Below are 27516 nucleotides of genomic sequence, written 5' to 3'. Positions count from 1 at the left end.
CTCTTCTCACTTCTTGCAGTGCGTCTGCGCCACCAGCCTGTGCTGGAAATGACAAGCATTTTCTCCAGCTGATTCACCACAGATCACACCTCCTCTTCCTCCTCCTCCTCCTCCTCTGCTTGGAGAGAGCGAGAGAGAGTGCACAAACCATAAGGCGTGGTTTTTATTGGATGGAGATGCTCCGTCTGCTCCCGCTGGGATTCCCACCTGCGCCCATGCACACACTGCTTGAGTGATCTATTGGTTGATCGCCACCACAGAGGACGACACGTTTACGGCTTGTTTGTGTGGTTACACCGCCCAGCCGAGCCCCGGTTCCGGATAAACAGCAGTGGTGGTGCTGGTGCCGTTGGTGGTGGAGAGCCAGTCCTGAGGTCGGGTGCTGTCCCGAGGCGGTTCAGCGAGGATGGATCCCACATCGCGCAGAGCATCCCCTTGGCTCGCCTTGCTTGTACTGGCGTGTGTGCGGCTGCAAGTGGACTGCAGGCGGGCCAGGCAGCCTCGGTGTCCCACATCGTGCACTTGCACCAAAGACAACGCGCTGTGCGAGAGCACCGGCCTGATCCCCCGCACCTTCCCTCCGGATGTCATCTCGCTGTAAGGGAGCCTCATATCCTCCTCTCCTCATACTCGTCGTCTTGACGCCTGTTTGTATGTTGCTGGGGGGTGCATTGCGGTCCTTTTACGTTCTTTTCTTCTGCTCAGGTCGTTCGTCAAGTCTGAATTCACAGAGATCCCCAAGGAGAGCTTCATCCACACGCCCGCCCTGCACCTCCTGTGAGAAACCTTTCCCCCCCATGTTTTTTGTTGCATGATTCCAATATTTACCTCATTTAGCTGCAGGAGAGGGGCAAAAATATGAGAAACAGTTCTCAGTGTGATGCAGTGCAGTTCTACACTACAGCCACAATAATGAATGTGATATATATATTATATATTTTATATATACTATATATATATATATTAAAACCTTACACACGAGTGTCCATATCGTTACAAAAGCTGAATTGTGACTATAAATTGTCCGGGTCTACCTAAAGTTGCAAACTTAAACCACGGGTGTCCAAAGTGCGGCCTGGGGGCCATTTGCGGCACGTGGCGCATTCTCAAAATACAATTTAACAAGAAACAACAGCAAACATGGAAAAATCGACAATCATTTTACAAGATTAGAGTCAAAAACATTAAGAGCAAAAAGTTGTAATCTAATGAGGAAAAGTAATTTTACCCAAATAACGTCGTAATATTATGAGAAACAAAAAAGAAAGAAAATAAAGTTGTAATTATTGGAAAATGTGGACAAAGTTGTAATATGGTGGGAATAAGGTCACAAGAAATAGTTGGAAAATTACCCCCCAAATTAGCAGACATGCCAAAAACAGTTGAAATTTCAGAATTTTATGAAAATCAACTCGTAGTATTGTGAGGAAAAATAATGCCATTTTAGTAGCATAGAGTTGAAATATTAAAGAAAAAATGTGTTTTTTTGTGCCGTAATATGATGAGAAACAAAAGAAAACTAAGTTGTAAACTATACTACTAATATTACTATATTACTATTACACAATATTTACAAAGTGAAATAGCATAAATGTGTTTTCATGTGATAACTTATGTACATTTTTCCATCATTAAATGTTTCAGATCATCAAACAAATTTACATATTAGTCAATGACAACACAACAACTGAACACAGAATGCACTTTTTAAATGAAACTTAATAAACCTTAAATAAACCTAATAACTGGTTGGGCCACCCTTAGCAGCAACAACTGCAATCAAGCGTTTGTGATAACTTGCAATGAGTCTCTTACAGCGCTGTGGAGGAATTTTGGCCCTCTCGTCTTTGCAGAATTGTTGTAATTCAGCCACATTACAGGGTTTTCCAGCATGAAGCGCCTTTTTAAGGTCATTCCACAGCATCTCAATAGGATTCAGGTCAGGACTTTGACGAGGCCACTCCAAAGTCTTCATTTTGTTTTTCTTCAGCCATTCAGAGGTGGACTTGCTGGTGTGTTTTGGGTCATTGTCCTGCTGCAGAACCCAACTTGGTTTCAGCTTGAGGTCACCAACAGATGGCATTCAGGTTTTTTGGCAGCAGAATTGACAGGAGAATTCATGGTTCCATTTATCACAGCAAGTCTTCCAGGTCCTGAAGCAGCAAAACAGCCCCAGACCATCACACTACCACCACTATATTATACTGTTGGTATGATGTTCTTTTTCTGAAATGCAGCGTTACTTTTACACCAGATGTAATGGGACACACACCTTCCAAAAAGTTAAACTTTTGTCACGTCAGACCACAGAGTATTTTAAGTTTGCCATGCAGGCCGTTTTTGCCCAGTGTCTTTCTTATGGTGGAGTCATGAACACTGACCTTAACTGCGGCAAGTGATGCCTGCAGTTCTTTGGATGTTGTTGTGGGGTCTTTTGTGACCTCTTGGATGAGTTGTCGCTGCGCTGTTGGGGTCATTTTGGTTGCCCGGCCACTCCTGGCAAGGTTCACCACTGTTCCATGTTTTCGCCATTTGTGGATAATGGCTCTCACTGTGGTTCGCTGGAGTCCCAAAGCTTTAGAAATGGCTTTATTAACTTTTTTCGGACTGCTAGATCTCAATCAAGTTTCATTTAAAAACTGCATTTTGTCTTAAGTTGTGTTCTCATTGACTAATATTTCAATTTGTTTGACGATCAGAACCTTTTAAGTGTGACAAACATGCAAAAACATAAGAAATAAGGAAGGGGAAAACACTTTTTCACACCACTGTATATAACTTCTTAGCATATCTACTTATGTTGCTAAATATCAAAGAGGCAAAGTTCACTCTTTGATCCTCGATGGAAAAAGTTGGGACACCCCTGCCCTATGTCGTCAAACTTGTTTCATTGTGTGCCACATTGCAGCTTGTAACTGTTTACCACGTAAATGTATAATCACCTTATGATAGCATTACACAATTGCACCTGTATTTGATTATTATACAAGGGAACCTCACTTAGCGTACGCCCCGGTTAGCGTGGTTTTGGGTTAATGTCGAAAATGTATGCCAACATTTTGCCTCGGTTTGCATACGTTTTTTGGTTTGTGTACAATATGGCGTGCATATCGTTGTGTTATTAATACACTGTGTGAGTGCAGCTGTCTTCTTAATCACAAAACGTGTTTGCAGCCTACTAGCTTGCTAATATATGGAAACAGGAAGCGTGAGTGAGCTCTGTCGCCCGTCTATCACGCAGGACTTAAGTAAAGAAAATCCTGAGCCTGAACTTTTTTCTGGGTGCAGTGGATCTGACGCATACACACTATAATTTGACAAACAACTTTTTTCATATAAATCAGAGCATAAGTCCTCTACTTCTGACTTGAATGGGCTCAACACGGCCTTGGCAGAAACGCCACCATACAGTATTCACGGTGTCTCCAGCAATGTCAAGGAGGTGCTGGTGGTGACAGCACAATTGTCCAATAGAATGCTGGTTACTTGTTTCCATTCAAGATCACAGCACTGCAGGACGTCTTTAAGTTCCATCATGAGTGCGGAAGCCTTGCTAATGTCCACTTTCCTGCTTGCAAGATGTTGCGTTATTAATCTAGCTGCATCATCATCAAAAAAGGGAACGATTACCTCCAGTATTTTTTCCATGCTTTGGGTGGCTGCTTCATCAACATCCAGAGAAAACTTACATCCTTTCAGCTTATCAGACAGACGTTTCTTGAACTCTGGTGCTGTGCCCACATAACTGGCATGCTGATTGGTAATGGACAGTTTCACCAAAGCGTTTTTATCAACCGCTACTTTTTTACACAGATCTACGAGCGCTTGTGCGATTGTAAATGATAAATCTTGTTCCGCAATGAGCATATTTTCAAGTCACAAATACAAACAGTCATCGGGGTCGCTACGTCAGCTGTGGCTGTTGCTCCCGGCAAACCACTTGTATGTTGGAGAGCACGAACTGCTGCTTTATGGTCTCCTTTGTGGTGTCGTAGAACGTTTTTGCCGCTAGTTTCTTCAAGCGCAACACACAGAAACAAGTACCCGGCTCTCTTAGTTTCCGGCACCAGCTCCCAAAAGGCTTGTCGTCTCCACGCCTTTCTGCTATCCATGCCCAGTGCCTTTTGTTTTTAAGGCAGTTGTCAATTAGGACGACTTCCTCCCAGACCCTGGCTTCATGAATTTACTCTCCATTTTTCTGATCTGGTTTCAGTGAAACAACCGTTGGCTTGGCTGCTGCAGTCAAGACCACTCGGAGATAATGTTCACGCTACAGTTTAACTTGGCGTGTGGAATATTGTCCCTATTTGCTGAACACTGAAAACACATGCAGCAGCAATTTATGCTTACTTTCGAAGATGAATATATGTGTCATTTCCGACCTTAACGCTGTTCATTGTTCATTTTCTACAAGACTGAACCCGTTTTTTCCCTGTTGTCTTGAACGCAGCATCAACTGCTGGGCGATCTCAACCACTACTGTATGTGTACCCATAGTTACGGTTGCTAACGTAGGATTGGACAGTAGCAGCTTGAGGGAGGGGCCTGGTAAGGTTTTTGCTCATTCAAACGCCAGAGATCCGGAATACAGTAGTACCTCGCATAACGTAAACCTCCTTTTACGTACATTCCACTGAACGTAAAGAATTTATGTAAAGTTTTTGCATCGTATTACGTAAGAAATTCCATATAACGTAAAGCGTCAAGTCGGTGCAAGTTCAGAAATTCGATTTGAATAGCTCGCGCGACAGAGAGGGAAACATTTTCCATGACTAACAGAGTACACTTGGTGACGCCGTCTGACGCTTCACGCTCTCATTGGCTGATTATTGGGGCACCGCCTACGCTCTCATCTCATTGGCTGACTTATACAGCGCGTACGTGAGTTTGTGTGAGAGACAGGCTTCTCCCTTCAACCTCCTTCCTCATCGTAGTTGCCCTTAAACCAGTTCGCACGCATTGAAATCTCTTCTTGAATATTTTGAAGGGTCAAAGGGGTGAGTTTGGGAAGATCTTGGAACGGATTAGGCTATTTACATGTATTTTATGCATCGTATAACGTAAAAACCCTATAACGTAAACGTTCTCGGGACGGATTATTTCCGTACCTACTGTACTTTAAGCCCTGATGACGTCATCAGCGGTTGACTCTGTAGTTGGCTGCTAACACACACAGCTACGCCACATGTCTGTTAAAGGAAAACAGCACTTTTTTGGCATTTTGCCCATCATCCACAATCCTTATGTGAGACATGAACGCATGTCTTCCTCTTTTCTGTGCGTTCTAAAGATAAAAGAACACATAAAAAGCGACAGCTACATTCATGATAACATGTAATACTTACTGTATTTTGTGTATTTCGGCCATTATAAGCATCGCAGAAACTTCCTTGCTTGGCGCATAGATTTCACATGGCAACATCGCAGAAAGGAATGCTACACTTAGCGTTAACTTTTCCCAACTCAGAAATAAATGCACAGCAGCAGTGGCGGCATCTTGAATATGTAGCGTTACCTTTTAGTAGTTTCTGACACGTTGTGAGCATGAGGCTGACACACTATGGGCGAGTCTATGGTGAAGCTAGTTGCTAGCCGGCTAGTAGCTAGCTGGTGTGTCAATACACCACTAATTTAGTTTGATCGGCGTTAGACTGTTAATCATAATAATAACAATGTCGCTGCAGCTTGGTTGATATGCACGTCACATTATGCAAATAGAGCGTTGTTTGCGTTTTTTGGAGACGTTTTCAGACGACTTTGTAGGAGGAATAAGTATCTTCCATACATGCAGTAATGAGCTGGCTTTTTTTATCTGTTTTTATATCTTTAAAATGCACAGAAAAGAGAAAGACACGTGTTCATGTCTCACATAAGGATTGTGGACGATGGGCAAAATTCCAAAAAAATGCACAGTTAACGCAAAACCCATTTTTGTAGTTTTATAATGATAGTTTTACACACAAAACAATGCTACGTGCATATACAGTAAATGATGAATGAAAGGGTAAATGAACATTTAAGGTGACTTCTACCTTCATTGACGACATGCTTGTTGCCAAAGACACAATGTGGCAGCGAGATCAACACGGACACCGCCTTCCTGTTTTGCCATGAGTTATTTCTGGCATTCAGTCGTGTTTCTCACCATCTTTATCAAAATGCTGGCACTTGCAACTTTCTTTGGCTCCATTTTGGGATGTTTTGCAACTGTGACCAAAATAGACTTGAGGTGACAAACACTATTAAACAAACTACTTTTGTAAAGGCCTATTTTTGACCGGTTTTGCCTTGTTGTAATGAAGGTATACATACATAATATTATATGACAGCTAGAAAACTTTCTTACTATATAATTGATGACCTCAAATAGTACAAGTCTGAGTTGTGACTTCTCTGTGTGCAGCCTTTTTACAGCCAATAACTTGGAGTCAATAAACGAGGATGCTTTCCTTGGTCTTCCTCATCTGGAGTATCTGTGAGTATCGACCACACAAATGTCTTCTAGATCTGCATCCTTGTCAAGTCGCTGAGGGTTCTTCTTTTTTCTTCCTCTAAAGGTTCATCGAAAACAACCAAATCAATTCCATATCGCCGTACGCTTTCCGTGGGCTGAAAACATTAGTGCATCTGTGAGTATGACAGCCTCCAGCAAATATGCTGCTGTAGAAATCATGGATTTCATTAGGAGTCGTTTCAGTCCTCCTCAGAATGAAGTTTGCACAAGTAAAGATGTTTGTTTATCTGATAAAAACATATCAAGCCATCCTCACAGTCCATTGCTATAATCTTATTTAACAGTAGACCACATACACTCTTGATCAACAGCTCAACACCAGTTGAAAAATTGCAAGAATTTACATTTTGCCCTGTTCGATCTTAAGGAGGTTCTAAGTAGAGGTGCAAAATGCAAAAAGAAGAATTGGAAGTGAGACAAAAACAATTTTGAGTTATCAATTTATTGCAAACAAGCATGAAAGTGAAATAGGCTGTTCATCAGCTGATCAAAGGATCCAGAGCACAGCCTTTAAAAGACAAAGTGTCTGCAAAAATGTAGATTGAATGTGATTTAGTGTCACAATCTCTTGATGGCAAAGGCAAAAAAGCTTCCTCTCTTTGAACGTGGTGGGATTGTTGAGCTGCATAAGCAAGGACTCTCGCAGCGCACCATCGCTGCTGAGGTTGGACGCAGTAAGACATCTGAAATCAAATGTATTAACCCATGCAGGTCTGGATTTGGAGTCCCAAACGTCATTTGACGTCATTTGAAACCTCTTCAAACATCCTGAGGGTTATGGAATAAAAAAGTCAAGAGGTAGACACAAAAATATGTCACCGGCCCTGAGCCGGAGGATCCCATTCGCTGTCGGTCAAGACACGGGACCATCCTCGGCTTGTTACTGGTGCCGAGTGCAGTCCAATAACCATCAGATGCCATCTGGCAGAGAAGGCTTTTAAGAAGAAAAAATGCCTTGTAAGGCCTCGTCTCCTTCAACGTCACTGCTTGGAATTTGCAGTAGAGCACCAAACATGGGACATTGAAAGGTGGAAGAAAGTTTTATTCTCTGATGAGAAAAAATGTAACCTTGACGGTCCTGATGGCTTCCAACGTTACTGGCATGACAAGGAGATCCCAACTGAGATGTTTTCCACACGGCACAGTGGAGGAGGCAATGGAGCTTCAGGTTGTGCAGGGGCGTCAACCGGCAGCTGGCTATGTGGAGATGTTGCAGGGAGCATCTGTCATGACTGAAGGCCCTCGTCTGTGTGGTAATGACTGGCTTTTTCAACTTCACAATGTCCGCCTGACAGAGGAGTTATTTTTTGGACCATCCTGCGTGTTCCCCTGATCTAAAATCCAATGGAAAACATTTGGGGATGGATGGCAAGGGGAGTTTACAAAAATGGACATCAATTCCAGATCACGGATGCCCTCTGTGAAGCCATCTTCACCACCTGGAGCAACATTCCCACTAGCCTCCTGGAAACACTGGCATCAAACATGCCCAAACCCATTTTTCAGCTGATTAACAAGAATGGTACAGCTGCTCATTACTCACTCCTTTTTTCAACATTTTATTTCTATTTTTTAGCTATGGTCTTAAAGTTTTGATCAGCTGATGAATAGCCTATTTCACTTTAATACATGTTGGCTCACTTTTCTTTTTGCATTTTGAAGCTCTACTTAGAACCTCCTTACCATCCAACAGTGCAAAATGTACATTCTTGCAATTTTGGCCAGTAGTGTAGAAGCTGCTGTGTATAACATTTCCACACATTTAGCAAAGCAGATATTTTAAAAACCATCATTGTGTGGGATGCACCCAGCCATAATGGACTTTGAGGCTTATTTTTGAGTCATTCTGTTTATTTACATTGTGCAATGTGGCACTTATGATTAATAGCTGGCCTGAGGCACTTTATCGCTTTAATTGCACGACGTGTACTTCTGTGCTACGATGGGAATGGATGCACAACCGCCTCACATAAGCCGTTTCTATCCTTTTATTCTTGGTTGTTATCAATAATGCAGTGCTGCTGCTGGTGGAATTAACTGTTCCCCATATAAGTCATATATTATACACACGTCTGCTCGGAGCAGTGGAAGCAGTCCAGCCACGTCGGAGTAGGTCGCTGCGGGTTTGTACTTGCTGCACCGCTGTAAGGCCATGCTCACGTGTGTATTGTTCATAGCATCTTGTATTTCTTTCTGGGTTGTTCAAAGCCGTGTTTCCCAAGACTTATTCAGTGAAAGCACATATTTTATATTTAAAAAAAAACACCAAACAAAAATGTCAACAGTTGATACTTAATCACATACCTTCTGCCATTTAATAGAAGTAATAGAAGTACAAGAAGTATAAGCAAATTTACGCAACATAGCATGTAAAACCTGTTTACAAGCTTTAAAATGTTGTTTTTATCGTTGTTAGAGCCCTGTAGACATGACATAACACCCCATAGTCACCTTTACACTCCTATTTCCCAATATGGTAGATATAATAAGAGAGAATAAGCCTCGTGCTGGTGTGTGTTGCGGGAGGGAGGACAGGTCGTGACGTCAGGGGGTCATAGTGACAACAGTCTTTGTCAAAACTACCGAAGATGTCAAATAGAGATGCACGATATCTTTTTTTTCAAACTGAAACTGATAAGTTTCTGCTTCTCAAGACTGATATGGCACCGATAATAGATAACTTTTTTATATCTACTTTTTTAAAATTTAGATTTAACTGTAGTTTGTTGAGGCAAGAAGGACTCGAACAAAGCATTTGTACCTGTTGATTTGTCCTAATCAAATATCATGACATTACTACTACCACATCACTACTATCAGGAGAACCAGAGCGGAGGGAGCCACCTGGTGTGGCCCAGCAAGGTGTACTGCATTCGAGCACACGCAGCCGGTGTGACGCCAAGGAGGTCTCGAGCTAACTTTTGCACTTTTCAAATGCCGCGGCACTGGCATTTCAGGTGGCGGATAAGGTTTTTTGTGTGCTCGATGGGTTGCTTTTCCTCTCAACGTGGAGCATTTAGTACAACTACTGAATGTTTGTTTACACGTGAGCTCAGAGGAAGTTACGACAGGCCGTTAACGTCACAGGCAGGAGAAAAAAGGAGCGCTTGATTTTTGTTCAACTGCACAGTACGGGTAATCTCGCCTCATTGGAGCGTTTTTTTAATTACCGGTCATCTGAGCTATTTTTAATGTTATCAGATTTATCGGTATGACATCATAATTCCCTCATATGGGTAATTATCGGATAATTGTCGTGCACGCCTAGTGTCCACCTTTTCACCGTCACAACAAACGTAGCAGCGCTGCTGACACTGTCAGCCACGGAGAATGTAGTAGTGCTAGACATGAAGCTAAGAGTGACACTTTTCATTACAAAGATGTGACTATTAAAGCAATAAACTATATTAAACTATATTATATGTTCTTATCAATTACAGTAAAAGCGTTGAGATGATTCACTTGTTAGGTAATAATAATCCCCCAGGAGGATTTTAAGGACTTTATCTAGCTCAGGAAATAGGATCATTTTCTCACATTTACACTTGTTAGTAGATGATGAACATTAATATTTAAAATTGTTTTAAAATAAATAAAAAAATAATAAATATAATTGTTTTTAATAAACACCACCACTCGCCTGAAGTCAGCTGGGATAGGCTCCAGCATACCCCCGCGGTATAGAAAATGGATGGATGGATAAATAAACCAAATTACATAAATAAAAAATAGAATAACACTTTGTCAGTGCAGTACAAGGATGTGGAGGGCCCCAACGACTGGCTTTGCCTTGGGCTGGGCCCCCAAATACGCCACTGATTACAGTGGAGGCCACTATTTCAGGAAACGCTGTATGTTGATTTCGATTAAAAACGAGGATTTAACTGGAAGAAAGTACCCTCAACATTCCTACTTGGATTCTGCTCAGCGTATCCTCAGGCAAGAAAAACACCAGCTACAAACATCTGCTTGAGGTGTTGTTATTGCCCAACCTAGCATGTTTATCATTAGCGTTTAATGAGGAGGCGAAAAGGGGAAGTGTCTAACAGTCGTTCTTTTTACAGGAGTTTGGCCTACAATAATCTCGAGACACTCCCCAAAGATTTGTTCAAGGGTCTCGAGGCGCTGACGAAAGTGTAAGTACGCCTTTTGTTACCCTTGCACAAATGGCACAATGTGTGTGCGTTGCATAACGGCAAAAATATGCAAACATGAACGAGTTTCTTGTACAGTTGCCTCTACATTTTTAGTTCGCTGCATCGTTATTGCACTCAAGCCCAGGCACCAAAAGTGTGTGGGTTGCTGGCACATTTCACACCATTAAAATGATTGGAGGGTAAGGGGGGAGAATGTGGAATGAATCAGCCACCGAAGACGTCTGCGTCTCCTCAACAGTTTCTCTTGAATTTTAATACGCTTACAAGAGAGGAAACATTCTTCCACATAGAGTATAATGGAAACAGATTCATCTATTCTAGGGCTGCTATTAACAATTATTTCCGTACTTGATTAATCTGAAGCTAAATTGTGTAATCGGTTAGGCCCTAGACAAGTTGTGCAGCCTGCGGCACATTCTAAAAATAGAAGTAAACAAGAAAACTAAAAATAAAATAGTAATTTTACAAGAATAAAGTCAAAATACACTGCTCAAAAAAATAAAGGGAACACTCGATTCACACTCAGTCAAAACTGCTGTGCCGTTATTCAAACCGTCCACTTTGGAAGCAACACAGATTGACAATCAATCTCACATGCTGTTGAGCAAATGGAATAGACAACAGGTGGTGTCTTTTTCCACCTTAATTTTGAGTGGGACTCCAAATCCAGACCTGCATGGGTTAATACATTTGATTTCAGTTGAGAATTTTTGTGTGAATTTGTTGTCAGCACATTAAACTATGTAAAGACCAAAATATTTAACAAGAATATTTCATTCATTTAGATCTGGGATGGGATATTTTAGTGTTCCCTTTATTTTTTGGAGCAGTATATTAAAGGGATAGTTGGGATTTTTTGACATGAAGTTGTATGACATCCCATCGGCAGTGTCAAATGTCAAAAAATCCAAACTATCCCTTTAAGGGAAAAAAGCTGTAATCTAATGAGAAAAAGACCTAATTTTAAGAGAATAACCTCATAATATTATGATTATAATATTATTATCATTATAGTAGCATAATGTTGAACTATTAAAGAAAATCTATGTTCTTTTTTAAAAGTTGTAATATTATATGTAAGAATATATAATATATAAGAAACAAAACAACAAAGATGTAATTGCGGAAAATTTGTAATGTTACGAGAATAAAATCAAAATATTATGGAAATAATGTTGTAATTATAAGAAGAAAATGTACAAGACGATAGGTAAACTAGGTGGAAAAAAACAGCAACAGCTGAAATGGAAAAAAAGCTGCTGTAATTTTCAGAGACTAAAGTCAAAATATTAAGAGAAAAAACTCTACTGTAACGAGAAAAAAGTCAGTTTTATTAATTTATTAATTTTATTTTATTTAAACAAAAAAAATTGTCATTTTAGTACCATAGAGTTGAAATATTAAAGAAATAATATGCTATTGTCAAAAAGTTGTAATATTAAGAAGCAAAACAAAATAAAGTTGGAATTTTTGGAAAATTAGGTCACAGGAAAAGTTAGCATATTATGGGAATAAAGTCAACATATTATGGAATAAAGTCATAATATGGCGAGAAGAAAATTTACAAAGATTATTTGAGAAGAAAGTTGAAATATTTGAAAAATTTAAAAAACAACAACAGCAAAAAATGGGAAAGAAAGAGCAAATAACAAAGCTGATACTAATAATAGGCTTTTTCACCGAAGTCACAAAGCTGAGACACAGTTTTTTCTTGAACCATATAGAACTTCTTTGCATATCTTTACAAAAATTTCAAAGTGGCCCTTGCATCCTTTCATTTTTCACTGTCCAAACTGTTTCCATCGAGGGCCACATACTGAAAATAAAAGGATGCGGGGGGCCACTTTTTACATTTTTATGTATTTTTTAAATTTTGTAAAAAGGCCAAAAAAGGCTTTGTTTTATTATTAATTTGTATCAACATTTCAGTTTAAATTTTGACTTTTTGCGCTTTTTCCCATTTTTGCTATGTTTTCTGGTTTATTTTATTATATATATATTCATATATGTAATTTTATTATTTTACAATGTGCCGTGGGCCAATAAAAAACAAGCTGCAGGCCGCAAATGGCCCCCGGGCCGCACTTTGGATATTGGTTCCCTAGACGGACCAATTCAATATGAAGAAAGACAAACAGTGAGTGGTTTGGTATGGAATCACAGGAGTGCCAAAATTAAAAGGGAATACGTGTGGAAATACAAAGAGAATCAATAATACAAAAATATACAAGTCTAGTCATATTTTTTACTATATTGGTTTTGTTTTTTCTGTATTGTCTTTGTTTTTTCCAATTTGCCGTTGTTTTTCCTGTTTTGTATTTGTCTTTTCCACTTGCGTTTTGTCATTGCATTTGATGATACCATGCAAATGCGGAAGAATGCGGGTCATTCAAAAGTAAACGGGGGAAATTGAAATAAGATAAAATCAGGCATTTACCTCTTAAAGATTGCGCCACACAGCTTCATCCATATCTGCATTCATCAACGCAGATATAGCCTTTAAAGACTTTAAAGACATCGTGTAATCACGTCAGTCATTCTTCTGCATTTGCATGGTATTACCAAATGCAATGACAAAATGCAATGACAAAACGCAAGTGGAAAAGACAAATACAAAACTGGAAAAACAACGGCAAATTGGAAAAAACAAAGACAATACAGAAAAAACAAAGACAAAATAGTAAAAAAATATGACTACATTTGTATATTTTTGTATTATTGATTCTCATTGTATTTCCACACGTATTGCCTTTTAATTTTGGCACTCCTGTGATTCCATATTTTGGTCCCCAACATATCAGAAAAGAGGCAAACATGTCCATCAAGTCAAAGCTGATGTGTGTGAAAATGTTGTTTGGCCTAAAACACAAAGATAATAGGTCTGCTTTCATGGATGACTAACGAAATTTTAAGATGTTCACATTTGACAGGCTAAAATCAGAGGATATTTACATTTTGAAATAGAACAAAATATGAATCAAATACCAAAATAGTTGTCAATGGATTGGATGATTCATCGATTAATTGTTGCAGCGCCAGTCTATTCCAAGGGTGAAACTGTCGCTGTCATAAAACCTTTGATGAACTGTGCAGCCATGTCTTAAGCAGGGAAAGGCATTTCACGAAATTTGAGGAAAGTCAATGATTGATGTGAAAGTGAAAGTTCTGAAATCTTTATTTCTAGGCTGGAGTTGTATTGGGTAGAATAGCATGTATGTACTGTATATCAACTTCCCATCGCTGATCCCTCTTTTGACTCTAAGGCTGGCCACAATAAAAGGCCACACTAAAATGGGTACTTTTATAACAAAGCTCAATTTCAAGCAATGTTGGCTGACCGCTACTGCCTGTGCACTGTGAATCGTTCATTTCGCTACCATAAGCCATCTCCAGAGGCTTTTCAGAGAATTTGGTCACGCCAGATACTGAGTGTTAACCGCTTTTACTTCTAGAGACTTGCGAGGGAACCAGTTCACTTGTGACTGTAAGCTCAAGTGGCTGGTGGAGTGGACCTACAGCACCAATGCTACCGTGGATCAGATTTACTGCAAAGGCCCGTCGACGCTGCAGGACAAGAGGATCAACGACCTGATGCCTCAGGCCTTCGACTGCATCACCACAGGTTTGGTAAAAACATGATGCCGAGCAAATTTGTTTTACCTTTTTTGGGTAGTATTGGAGCCGTAACAGAGTCAGGACAGCAACCTTTGTGTAAAGTATTGCTGGGACAGGTAGACTCAACTACCTCTCAACTACCACTAGAGATGTTGTGCACCGCTGGAAGGAATACTTCTAAGACTTCCTTGATTCTACCAACATGTCTTCCAGTGAGGAAGCAGTGCCTGGGGACTCGACGGTGGGCTCTCCTATCTCTGGGGTTGAGGCCAAAATGGTCAAAAAGCTCCTCGGTAGCAGGGCCTCGGAGGCGGATGCGGTCCGCCTGGAGTTCCATAAGGCCCTGGATACTGTGGGGGTGTCGTGGTTGACACGACTCTGCAGCATTGCGTGGACATTGGGGGGCAGTGCCTCTGGATTGGCAGACCGGGGTGGTGGTCCCCCTTTTTAACAAGGGGGACTGGAGGTGTGTTCCAACTATTGTGGAATCACACTCAGTATTCCTGGTCAGGTCTATTCAGGGGTTTTGGAAAGGAGGATTCACCAGTTAATTGAAACTCGGATTCAGAAGGAGCAGTATGGTTTTCATCCTGGTAGTGGATCTATGGACTCTCAGCCGGGTCCTTGAGGGTGAATGGGAATTTACCCAAGCAGTCCACAGGTGTTTTGTGTACTTTGGAGAAGGCATTCGACCATGTTCCTCGAGCAATCCTGTGGGGAGTACTGCGGGAGTATGGGGTACCGAACCCCCTGATTCATGCGGTTCACTCCCTGTATGACCGGTGTCAGATCTTGTTTTCATTGAGCGTTGGACTCCGCCAGGGCTGCCCTTTGTCACTGATTTTGTTCATTATTTTTATGGACAGAATTTGTAGGGGATGGGATCTGGTTTGGTGGCTGCATGATTGGGTCTCTGCTTTTTGCTGGCTTCATCGGGCTGTGATCTTCAACTCACATCAGCACCTCCAAGTCTGACTCCATGGTTCTCGCTCGGAAAAGGGTGGAGTGCGATCTCCGGGTCGAGGATGAGTTAAAGTACCTTGGGGTCTTGTTCACGAGTGAGGGATGGAACATGAGATCAACAGGTGGATCGGTGTGCCGTCTGCAGTGATGCAGACTCTGCATGGGTGTGTTGTGGTGAAGAGGGAGCTGAACCGAAAGGCAAAGCTCTCAATTTACTGGTCGATCTACAGACCCTTTCCAAAAAATTTGAATGTCATGGAAAAGTTGTTTAATTTCCATAATTCCATTCAAAAAGTTAAACTTTCATAGATTATAGATTCAGGGCCTACAATTTAAACGATTTCAAGTGTTTATTTGTTTATTTTTACGTAATTTGGGCTTCCAGCTCATTAAACCCACGAAAACAGAATAAACAAATTAGAATACTGTGACGAAATCAGCCCAAATTTTGCAGGGCATGAATGTTTTAAACTGAGTGTCACACACTAATCATCTACTAAAGTCAAATCACCTGCACAGGGTTCCCCAGGTGTCGTTAAATTGCTTCAGTTTGGTTCAATTGTCTCATTTCGGTTCAATATGGGGAAGACTGCAGACATGACAACTGGCCAGAAGACCATCATTGATACCCTCCATAGGACGGGTAAGCCACAAAAGTTCATAGCTAGGGAGGCTGGCTGTTCACAGAGTGCTGTGTCCAAGCATATCAATGGAAAGTCTAGAGGAAGGGCAAAATGTGGCAGGAGAAGATGCACCAGCAGAAGAGATGACCGTGGGCTTCAGCGGATTATCAAACAGGGAAGATTCAAGAATCTGGCACAGATCCAGAAAGAGTGGAATGAGGAGGGAGTCACAGCTTCAAAAACCACCACATTCAGACGCATCCGGGAGATGGGCTACAACTGTCGGGTTCCTCGGGTCAAGCCACTTCTGAACCTGAGCCAACGTAGGAAGCGTCTCCACTGGGCCAAGGAGAAGAAGGACTGGATTGTTGGCCAGTGGTCCAAGGTCCTCTTTTCCGATGAAAGTAAAGTGTGCCTTTCATTTGGGAATCAAGGTCCAAGGGTTTGGAGGAAGACGGGTGAGGAACAGAACCCAAGCTGTCTGAGGTCCAGTGTGAAATATCCACAGTCCGTCATGATTTGGGGTGCAATGTCCGGTGCAGGTGTTGGTAAACTTTGCTTTCTTAAATCCAAGGTCACTGCAACAGTCTACCAGAATGTTTTAGAGGACTTCATGATTCCTTCTGCTGAGGATCTGTATGGAGATGCAGATTTCATCTTCCAGCAGGACCTGGCCCCTGCCCATACCGCCAGAAGCACCAAAACCTGGTTTGATGCCCATGCCATCACAGTGCTTGACTGCCCAGCCAACTCACCGGACCTAAACCCCATTGAGAATTATGGGGTATTCTCAAGAGGAAAATGGGGGGCACCAGACCCAACAACAAAGAAGAGCTAACAGCAAGCATCAAGGAAATCTGGGCTTCCATAACTCCCAGGCAATGCCACAGGCTGATTGCTTCAATGCCATGTCGCATCGAGGCAGTGATTAAGGCAAAGGGATTCCCAACCAAGTATTGAAGATTGACATATCGTTTTGAAAGTACCATATTTTGATTGATTTGATGTGATCCTAATTTCTTTCTTTTTTTTCCTGCAAAAATTGAGAAGTAAATGGTGATTTCTTCACAGTATTCTAATTTTTTGAATTCCTGTTTTCGTAAAACAAATTACGTAAAAATAAACAAATAAACACTTGAAATCGTTTAAATTGTGGGCCCTGAATCTATAATCTATGAAAGTTTAACTTTTTGAATGGAATTATGGAAATTAAACAACTTTTCCATGACATTCTAATTTTTTGGAAAGGGTCTGTATTTTCCTACTCTCACCTACGGTCATGAGCTTTGGGTAGTGACTGAAAGGACAAAATCATGGCTACAAGCGGCCGAAATTATTTTTCTCCAAAGGGTGGCTGGGCTCTCCCTTAGAGATAAGCACTGTCATCCGAGAGAAACTCAGAGTATTGAGAGGAGCCAGGTGAGGTGGCGCCGGCATCTGGTCAGGATGCCTCCCTGGGGAGGTGTTCAGGGCATGCCCCACCGATAGGAGGCTTCGAGGAAGACCCAGGCCTCGTTGGAGAGACAATGTCTCTCAGCTGTCCTGGCAACGCCTCGGGATCCGCCGGGAAGAGCTGGACATAGTAGCGAGGTCTGGGCTAAAGTCTAGTCTAAGTCTGGGCTTCCCTGCTTGGGCTGCCGCACCAGCGACCCGACCTTGGATAAGCGCAAGAAGATGGATGAATGGATGGCGCTAAACTCAAACAAACAAAGACTATTAATTGCCATCTGCTGTCTCGCTGTTGTCAGAGCCCAGGCTGCTGGTTGCAGAAAAAGCTGCTTGTCACATTGTGATTGAACCAAAGCAAAGCCTTCAACATTTTTTTACAGTTTAACCTTTTAGTTGAACTTGTGATTTTATGTCTCCAACAGAGTTCGCCTCCTACCAGTCCCTCAAGTTTGAGTCGATATCAGTCGAGGCCTTTTCCTTCGGGGAGGACCAGTTTGTGGTCTTTGCTCAGCCCTTCATTGGCAAATGTAGCTTCATGGAGTGGGATCATGTGGAGATGGTCTTCAGGAACTTTGACGATATTGACAGTAAGTTAAGTAAAATATGGGAAGCTATGTTTTTTTTGTAATGGTGGTTGTAGTTTCCAGAGGTGTAGCACTGCATGGCATCACAATGAGAGCTGTTTCTAATCTTTGCCCCTTCTCGTGAGGCTCAATAAGGCGCTGCTCACTAACACAGAATATTCCAAGTTTCTGCTTTGTATTGTTAAACATCAGTGTTGGGAGTAAGCAACGTCATCTGATGAAATCACCACACACATAACTACAAGATGATGTCAGTCCTGTTTATCCTATCCACATGTGACATTTACACAAACATGATCGTCCCTGAGAGACAAATTAGTTCCTAATGTTCTGCAAAGAACATCTAGTCCTTGGAATAAACGTTAGAGCTGTTGTAAGAGAGGATTAACCTTTTTGTGGTCGTAAACGAATGTGACCCAAATTTCAAATTATTCTTTCACTGCTTAAAGATGATTAGTGTGATGTGTTTTGTACACAAAAACCTTGAGATGCGGCTAAAAGTGGAAGAAATTAGTGCAGTTAAAGCTATTTTTATTAATCAGGACAATACGAATGGAGATTTTTCTACGAATGAGGTTGTAAATAAAGATTTGCAATTAACATCACAAAAAAGCACTTTGTTTACATGCAGCTAATACTGTGAGTCACATTTGCTTACCCTGCGTTGCATCCTTCCAACTTCTCGATCAAGTTGTTCCTCCATCATAGGAATACATCCTGTGCTTTCATTACATACATGTAAAAGTTACTTAGTTATGTTTCTTATTAGTAAGTAAGATAACATGGCTCAACCCTTGAACATATTTATTCGTGGTTGTGCCACGTTTTTTTGTGTTTGTTGCCATGGAACTGATACTGTTGCTATGCTAACAAGTTAGCTTGTAGGTCAAAGTACTCTTCAAAATTGTACACGTTCATGGCCACATTAGTTTACTTGCAAACAAAACTGATACACTTCTCTGGACTTATGTGGAGGGCCAAAATCATTTTCACAACGCGTCTGACACTCACTTAATGAATATTAAGCGTTTGACATTGCTCTTCTTTTACTCTTCCTCTACGGACGGCACACAATGCCACCTTACTTTTACGGAAGCAGCACCACCTAGTGTCCAAAGTAGGAACTCCAACACATCCACAGCTGAAAACATTGTGTAAACTGTATTCGTCTGTATTTAGTAGCTCCACTGGATATTACAATTTATCCCAACCTCTTCTTCATGGCAGCCGGTGTGAGGATTTGCCACGATATCAAATTATTGGGTAAAACGTATTTGGCATTACAATCTGATTGTCTGATTGTACAATCTGATTGCATTACAATAATCTGATCTAATGCTGCATTCGAAGCTGCTGGGAAAATTGGAATACACTCCGGAGTTTGTGAAGTCCGACCGCAAAATAAACAACAGTCATGGCTGCCTACGACAAGTTAGTTAATATTTGCTTTGCTTGTGAATAGCTCATTTGACCATTAAAAAAACATTCTACCTAATAAGTTCATGTAGAATTGCTATATCTACACAATTTCAGAATAGGTTCTATTATGCGGTGATGAGATACTTTTTGTGTCTCCGTGGGCACACACATTGTTATGTGACGTTAGATTATTGTATTTGTGATGTTTGCGAGTAGGAATTCCAACTTTGAGCGTTGTTCCAATACAATATTTTAATACGGTTAGAATATTGGAGACTTCCCAGGTTTATTGAATGCAGCATAATGTTATAAAAGTTGTTTTTTGTTGATTTTTGACTGGAACTATTAGAGGTTGAACTTGTAAGATTGGGAGTATATATATGTTTATACTGTATATATATTAATATTAATATATATATACATATATACACTCCTGATCAAAATCTGAGTAGAGCTTCAAAATGCAAAAATAAGAAAGGGGAAGTGAGATTAAAAAAAGACAAAACGTTTTTAGAGGAAGCAATTTATTGCAAAGCATTAAAATAAATGCTGTTCATCAGCTGATCACAAGTTTAAGGCCACAGCCTTCAAAAGCCAAAATCTTGGCAAAAGTGTTGATTGAATGTGATTTAGTGTCAGTTATTCACACTGTCATCATCTCTTGATGGCAAAGGTAAGAAAGCTTTCTCTCTTAGAACGCGGTGGGATTGTTGAGCTGCATAAGCAAGGCCTCTCGCAGCGCACCATTGCTGCTGAGGTTGGACGCGGTAAGACAGTCATTTGAAACTTCTTCAAACATCCTGAGGGTTATGGAACACAAAAGTCACGTGCTAGACCCAAAAAAAATGTCACTGAGCCATTGGTTGTCCGTCAAGACACGAGAAATGAAGGCTGTTATTGGTGCCGAGTGCAGTCCAGTAACCATCAGACGCCATCTTTCAAGAAGGCTTTTAACAAGGAAAATGGTCTTTAAAAACCTCGTCCACTTCAGTGCCACAAAACTGGCCGTTTGGAATTTGCATGAGAGCACCAAACATGGGACATTGAAAGGTGGAAGAAAGTTTTATTCTCTGATGAGGAAAAATGTAACCTTGACGATCCTGATGGCTTCCAACGTTACTGGCATGACAAGGAGATCCCACCTGAGATGTTTTCCACACCGGCACAGTGGAGGGGGCGCCATCACTATCCAACAATGGTTTGTGCAGGGGTGTCAAATGGCAGCTGGCTATGTGGAGATGTTGCAGGGAGCATCCCTCATGACTGAAGGCCCTCGTCTGGCTTTTTCAACAGGACAACGCTGCACTTCACAATGCTGGCATGACAAAGGACTTCTTCCAGAGGAATAAGCTCACTCTTTTGGACCATCCTACGTGTTCCTCTGATCTAAATCCAATGGAGAACATTTGAGGACGGAGGGCAAGGGAAGTTTACAAAAATAGACATCAGTTCCAGACAGTGGATGCCCTCCATGAAGCCATCTTCGCCACCTGGAGCAACATTCCCACTAGCCTCCTGGAAACACTGGCATCAAGCATGCCCAAACCCATTTTTCATCTGATTAACAAGAATGGCACAGCTACTCATTACTCACTCCTTTTTTCAACATTTTATTTCTATTTTAGGGGGGTTTTTGAGCTGTGGTCTTCAACTTTTGATCCGCTGATGAACAGCCTATTTCACTTTAATCTTGTCTGCAAAAATTGCTTCCTGAAAACATGTTTTTGTGTCACCTCCTCGAGATCCAACAGTACAAAATGTACATTCTTGCAATTTTTCAACTGGTCTCAAGATTTTGATGGGGAGAAAAGTTGTTTATTGATTGGCGGTTTGCGATGCTGACTCTTCCTTTGCAGGCACTTCTACGGTGATCTGCAAGCCTCTGGTGATTGACAACCAGCTCTTCATCATCGTGGCTCAGCTGTTTGGCGGCTCGCACATCTACAAGCGCGACACGTCGGCCAGCAAGTTCATCAAGCTCCAAGGCATCGACATCCTGAAAATCCGCAAGCCCAACGACGTGGAGACGTTCCGCATCGACGGCGAGTCTTTCTTCGTCATCGCCGACAGCTCCAAGGCGGGCTCCACCACCATCTACAAGTGGAACGGCAACGGCTTCTACTCGCACCAGTCGCTGCACCCGTGGTACCGCGACACGGACGTGGAGTACATGGAGATCTCGTCCAAGCCTCACCTCATCCTGTCCAGCAGCTCCCAGAGGCCCGTCATCTACCAGTGGAACAAAGGCACCAAGCTCTTCGACCGACGCACCGACATCCCGGAGATGGAGGATGTCTACGCTGTCAAGCACTTCCAGGTCAAGTCGGAGCTTTACATCTGCCTGACGCGCTTCATCGGCGACTCCAAGGTGATGCGGTGGGACGGCGCCCTCTTTCGGGAACTGCAGACCATGCCCTCGCGCGGCTCCATGGTCTTCCAGCCTTTCTCCGTGGGCAGCTGGCAGTACGCCATCCTGGGCAGCGACTACTCCTTCACGCAGGTGTACCGCTGGGATGCCAAGAAGGGCGAGTTCGTGCACTTCCAGGAGCTCAACATCCAGGCGCCGCGGGCCTTCTCGCCCGTCTCCATCGACAACCGCCAGTTCCTGCTGGCGTCCAGCTTCAAAGGGAAGACGCAGATTTACGAGCACCTGGTCATCGACCTGAGCGTCTGAGCAGCGAGACGAGAGAAAGGAGGCATGCATTTTTTTTCTATTTACGTGTACTCTTTTCAAAAGTGCATTTCAACCACATTTCACGGGCAAAAATATCGGGACGGGGTGAGGTCAGGGTTCTCGAGTGCTTCTGTGCCAAACGCAACCGTGCATGCCTTGATGGACCTTGAACATGACCAATTAAGATTACATGAGGCCTTGACTGACCCCTTATTGAGTATACGTCAGGCGCGTCCCAACACTTTTGTCCGTGACATACAGTGGAACCTCCGTAGTCCACCAAAAGAGGTAGAATTTAGAGAATGTTCTGGAAAAATATACCTCTCATAGGCGTGTCCCAATACTTTTGCCCGTAGTAGACAGTGGAACCTCCAAAGTCCGACACCCCCGAGGAGAATGTCCTGGAAAAATACCCCTGTCATAGATATGTCCAAATACTTTTGTCCATGCTCTAGGAGTGCAGTGCAACACCCCCGAATAGAACAAAAATGCCTCACTGGGCCTGGAAAAGATGAGTTCCACAAGTGCGTTTTGCTTTTTCTTTGGCTTTTTTGTGTGTGACGCCACCGCAGAAGCCTCACGAAGAAGTGAAAAAAAAAATGCGACGATAACCACAGAAGTGGAGCTGCAGTGCGAGACGTAGGAAAGGCTCAGCACAACATGAAGTAAAAGTATCAAACACGCAACGTAATTCGACCAAGCTAACAGAAAACAGCATGTAGCGGAAATAACCACGGCTAATGACGAGCTTGCAGCATTTTTGCGTGTATTTCCTGAAGTAACGTAGTACTTAGACGGCACATACTGACAAATCAGTGGTATCCACCAGTAATGAAGGTTTTGGAGCAGACTAACTGACGTAACATCGCTTCCCGTGGGAACACGGCAACCTTTGGAGGCTCCGACGTGTTTACAGAGACGGAGGCCGGCTTCGATGCATGCATCTCATCCGTTTGTCACCTCACGTATGTCGAGCCCAAAGTCATGAAACTTTCCTCAATCTGCCAAAAAAAAAAAAAAAAAGAGAAATGTTTACATTTTTTCTGCCAAAATAATTTGTAAAAAAAAAAGCCCAAAAAAACAACGACGCTTTTGTATGTAACAACAGTTGGGTATTGATCACCTGGTGAATGTTTGTATCAAGTGTTTTTCAGCAGCACATTGATTCTATTTTCACGACCTTTCAGGATGATTCACTTTTGTCACCAGAATGTTCATTCTTTCGTCAATGAATTGATGGTTGCCTCGCCAGATAATCTATTCATTAACTGTAAAAGCCATAAATGACCTTGTCAAAACCTCAGCGTTTAGTCTCACAGAACGAGGGTGTCCAAAGTCCGGCCCGGGGGCCGTTTGTGGTTGTGTTGTTTACGGATTGTGGCGTATTTGAAAAATAAAACGAAACACGGCCATACGGAAAAATAAAAAAGCTATAATGTGTAAGATATCGCACTTATCCTAAGAACTATTTGCTTTGTTTGTCAGGAAAATGTGGTTTGTTAATATTGGCCATTGTTTCATTTGTTTGGACGAATATTAGTTATAATTGTATGTATTTCTGCTAACATTTACACATTTATCACACTGACTTGCTATGATTGTCTGCTCCAGGCTAGAGGCCTCTTGTCTCCAAAACAAGTCCTTCACATGCTCATCACCTGATTCAAATAGCCGTGGGCGCGTGCGAGTCAGCCCAAACAAAAAGCTGAGCTGTTAAGGGTTTTTTTCTTTAAATGTATCCACGTTATGCATAAATACTTACAGGCCACACTGAATAGAGAAAACAATTATTATACTATTAGAATAAAATAAAATATTTCAGAGAAAAAAAGTTGGATAAGTTTAGGGAAGAAAAATCTTTTTTTTTGCGACAAAAATATTTTTTTGAGATTTTTTTTTTAATTAGAAAGTTATAATTTTATGACAATAAATAAAGAAATTACAAGTTGAATGAAAATAGTATAAAAAGTATCATTAAAATATATTATTAATAATAATATATATGAAATATAAATAGAAAAAAATATATTCAATTTTCCCACAAAATACGGTATGTCTGTTTTTGCCTGAAAAAAATGTTTTTTCTTGAAAATGAAGAAAATAGAAAATGGGGGGGATCTCATTCCTTTTAAATTTGACTTAATTCTCAAAATTTCTGATAAAAAAAATATGAATATATTCTTGGGTCAGAAAGTCGTGTGTTATATATTAAGTATATAAAATATGTAAGTACATAAACTATAGAAAGTCATATGGAAAAAAGATGTATTTTCAGGGGGAAAGCTGTATTTTTTTAGCGGGGCGTGAAAAAATCCTACTTTTTAGACAACAGGGATATTTTCCAGGAAAAACTAATTATTTTAGCATTCGCATTAGAATTTTTTTAAGGGAAAAAAATGTACTTCAGGAAAACCTAATATTTTAAAAATAAAAGTTTATGTTATAACTTTATATTAAGTATCATTTTCTGGTTAAAATTCAACTTGTCATTTCTTTGAAAATAAATAACATTTATTCTCATAACTTTCTCTCTCTTGAAAAAAAAACAACTTTTTCTCCAAAAAAAACATATTTTTTTTCTCTAAATAAACATTATTCTCATAGTATTGATTTTTTCCCCGCTTTTGAGTGTGGCCCTAGTCCTCTTTTCGACAAAGAATCCTTCAGTTTTTCTGGACGCAGCCCAAACGTTGGACACCCTCGTGGAAGAATAAATGTATTTGAAAATGTAATGAGTAGTTGTGAGAGTGTCATGATTAGGATGAAGTTGACTGACATTTTGCTCTTTCAATAAAAGCTATTCACATTTGAGCTTGAACCATGAAACGCGGTTGTCGTTATTACTTTCAAAATAACAGACTCAAAAACTGTGGCTGGTGTAGAATTGAGTGCACAACTTGCCTGCAACCAGCAGGGGCGCTGTTGAGTAAGTCAACTTGTTTACTGTCTCAGCTACTGTATAAGGTTGAGTCACTATTGCATGGAGTCATATACGTTTTTAATTAAGGAATTAATAATAGTAATAGGAATTTTTAAAAATATATATATTTATTCTTTTTTTAAAATATAATTTTTACTCCTAGTCAGTGACGAGCAACAAATAATACAAACAACTTTTTATTTTCTTCCGACAAAGTGCACACCTCATTTCTACAAAGCAACACATTACAACGTAATGGAATAAATACAATAAAATTTGCTGAACTGAAAAAGCAAAGAAACCAAAAATGAAAAGAGGATAAACACACAAGTACCTGCGCAATCCCACAGGTGGAGGCGCAGGACCCAATGAGGCTTCTTCTTTTGAGGTGGTCGTTTGGAGGAGACTTTTCATGCATTTTAACACGTCGAATTTTAAATCCTGCTTTTTTTTTTAATCGGAACTGATGATGAGATAACTAGATTTATTTTTTATTTTTTTGGAGTGGGCAGGGGGACAACAGGTGCATACTTTCATGTTCACACGCGTCCAAAAAGTTGTGCAAGTGCAACAGGAGTCTCCACATCGCCCCCTGCTGCTGAAAGAAAAATAAAGTGAACACGACTCAAGTCTATGCGTGCAACTGCAGTGTTTTTTTTTCTTTTCTTCTTCCATAGGCAAAAAAAATTAAAATAATTTAGTGCTCTTTAAATAAAATGAAAAAAAAACACTATTCTCATATGGTGGCTCTTAAAAAAAAACAACAAAGAAACAAAAAAGCAAATCACAGACCAAAAAAGGATAATGATGCTCTAAGAGACATGAATTATATTAGGAAAGAAATGAAATCTGTACACGACTGATCAAATGGAATATACAGTACCTGTGGATGTTATGCATACAGTACGTCTGCAAGTCTTTTTACATGGTTTTTAGTATGAGCTCCAGCCTGATCGATTACATAACACGGGTGGAAAAGCGGCTAGTTTAGCTTGCAGTTCAGCGAGGATCTTGTTTAGAAAAAAAACAACAAAAGAAAGAAATTATTGCAGGATCTTCAGCTGCATACTGCATGTCGATGAGGGCGTGGACGGAGGATTGGAAATGAAAGAAAAGAGAAGGTTGAGGGATGTCCTCCTTTGCAGCGAGTACATTCGTGGCCAGTATTGCACGCTACCAGCCGAGGCCACCCTGATGATGCGCAGCGAGGACCTTCAGTGCTGAGGGAATCCAGTGATGAGACGACCGCGCCCCAAAAATCCACTCCGCTAAATGTGCCGTCACAGTTTCAGCTCGTTGGCTATTTTGCAGGCGATGTTCTTAAAGGCGATGGACGTGCCCGATATCCTCTTGAAGCGCACGCCGTTGAGCGAGAGGCGGGGCAGCTTGCACACCTCCATCTCCCACTGCACCAGGTTGTCCTGGCGAGCGTCGCCGTGCACGCAGAAGAGCAGGAAGCGTTCGCGCTGCTCGTAATCGCAGCTGTTGGCGTCCAGGACCTTGCGGATCTCCCGCATCATCTCCGAGGGCTCCATGGAGGAGGTGGTCTTCATGCTCCAAGTGAAACGCAGAGAGCGCGGCTTGGAGTCGCGGCCGCCGTCCTCCTTGGTGTCGCCCGACGTGCTCCTGAGACGGTGAAAGAGAAGAGGATCGGTCACATTTTCCTGCCTGGTTGCGTGCGAACGGCAGCGGCACAATGGGGCGTTCAGGGGCTGAAATGACTCCAAAATGCACTAAAGTGGCTGACTTCCAGTGATTCTCATCTGCTAACTTTGCCAGCCAGGGGAACCTCGCTCCATCACGTTCCACCACCACAGATGCTGTCCTGTGATTAGCATCTATGGCCTTTTGCTCTTTTTATTTGACAAAAATGTTGGTTTGTATTAATTACTCGTATTTGAAATCTTTTTTTAAACTGAAAATAAAATAAATGTCACAAATGACAGTCACCTTGGGATTTTCTTTTATGATTTTTAAATTCATGCTTATTTTTGAATACTTTTAAATGAAATGTTCTTTTCTTTAAATATTTCATTTAACATGAAAATGACAAGGGACGTACAGCATGTGTCGTGTTTTTAATGAACACATGAATACATATTTCATTTAAAATGACATAAATGAAGTGTGTATGAGTATTTATTTTAAAATATGTGCATTTTTAATTGAAAATAAAAGTGAGAAAAGGTTATGTTTTGACATACACACATATATATTATATATTTGTTTGAATGAAAATCTAAATTACAAATGATGTGTATGAGTATTTTTTATATATATATTACATTTTAAATAAAAATGACAAAATATGTCCACTGTTTGTATTTATTTTATAAAATATATAATGAATTTATAATATTAATTCCATAAATGATGTTTGTGTATAGGTATTTTTTATTTTTATGATATATTTTTAATTGAATTAAAAAGCACAAATAAATACTCTATGCGTATTGTTTTTGTATTTATTGTTTTAAATATGTACGTTGTTCATTGGAAATAAAACTGACCTAAATGATGTCTGTGTGTTGTTTTGTATTGTCTCGAAGGTAAAATAGAAATGACTATTTTTTTAAATATATATTTTTATATTTTAAA

General features: G+C 40.9%; 2 protein-coding genes across 3 annotated transcripts in view; one reads left to right on the top strand and one right to left on the bottom strand.

The window, feature by feature from the left end:
* Positions 1-53: 53 nt before the first annotated feature.
* Positions 54-25649, top strand: LOC129194407 (leucine-rich glioma-inactivated protein 1-like). Its single transcript, XM_054799620.1, has 8 exons — positions 54-597; positions 706-777; positions 6404-6475; positions 6558-6629; positions 10579-10650; positions 14124-14293; positions 17744-17908; positions 21181-25649. Exons 1-8 carry the CDS (start codon positions 407-409, stop codon positions 21996-21998), a joined length of 1632 nt encoding a protein of 543 aa, XP_054655595.1. The 5' UTR covers positions 54-406; the 3' UTR covers positions 21999-25649.
* The window catches only part of mark1 (MAP/microtubule affinity-regulating kinase 1), a 73021-nt gene continuing 70607 nt past the window's right edge, over positions 25103-27516 (bottom strand). For both annotated transcript variants that reach the window (XM_054799618.1, XM_054799619.1), the window contains one exon: positions 25103-26544. In XM_054799618.1, the coding sequence (XP_054655593.1) occupies positions 26199-26544 (346 nt within the window). In that variant the 3' untranslated portion in view covers positions 25103-26198. The remainder of the gene's footprint in view (positions 26545-27516) is intronic.

The sequence above is a fragment of the Dunckerocampus dactyliophorus genome, chromosome 14 (assembly GCF_027744805.1).
Source record: "Dunckerocampus dactyliophorus isolate RoL2022-P2 chromosome 14, RoL_Ddac_1.1, whole genome shotgun sequence".
Classification (NCBI taxonomy): Eukaryota; Metazoa; Chordata; class Actinopteri; order Syngnathiformes; family Syngnathidae; genus Dunckerocampus; species Dunckerocampus dactyliophorus.
Note: the sequence above shows the minus strand (reverse complement) of the source record. Positions and strands in the feature narration are given on the sequence as shown.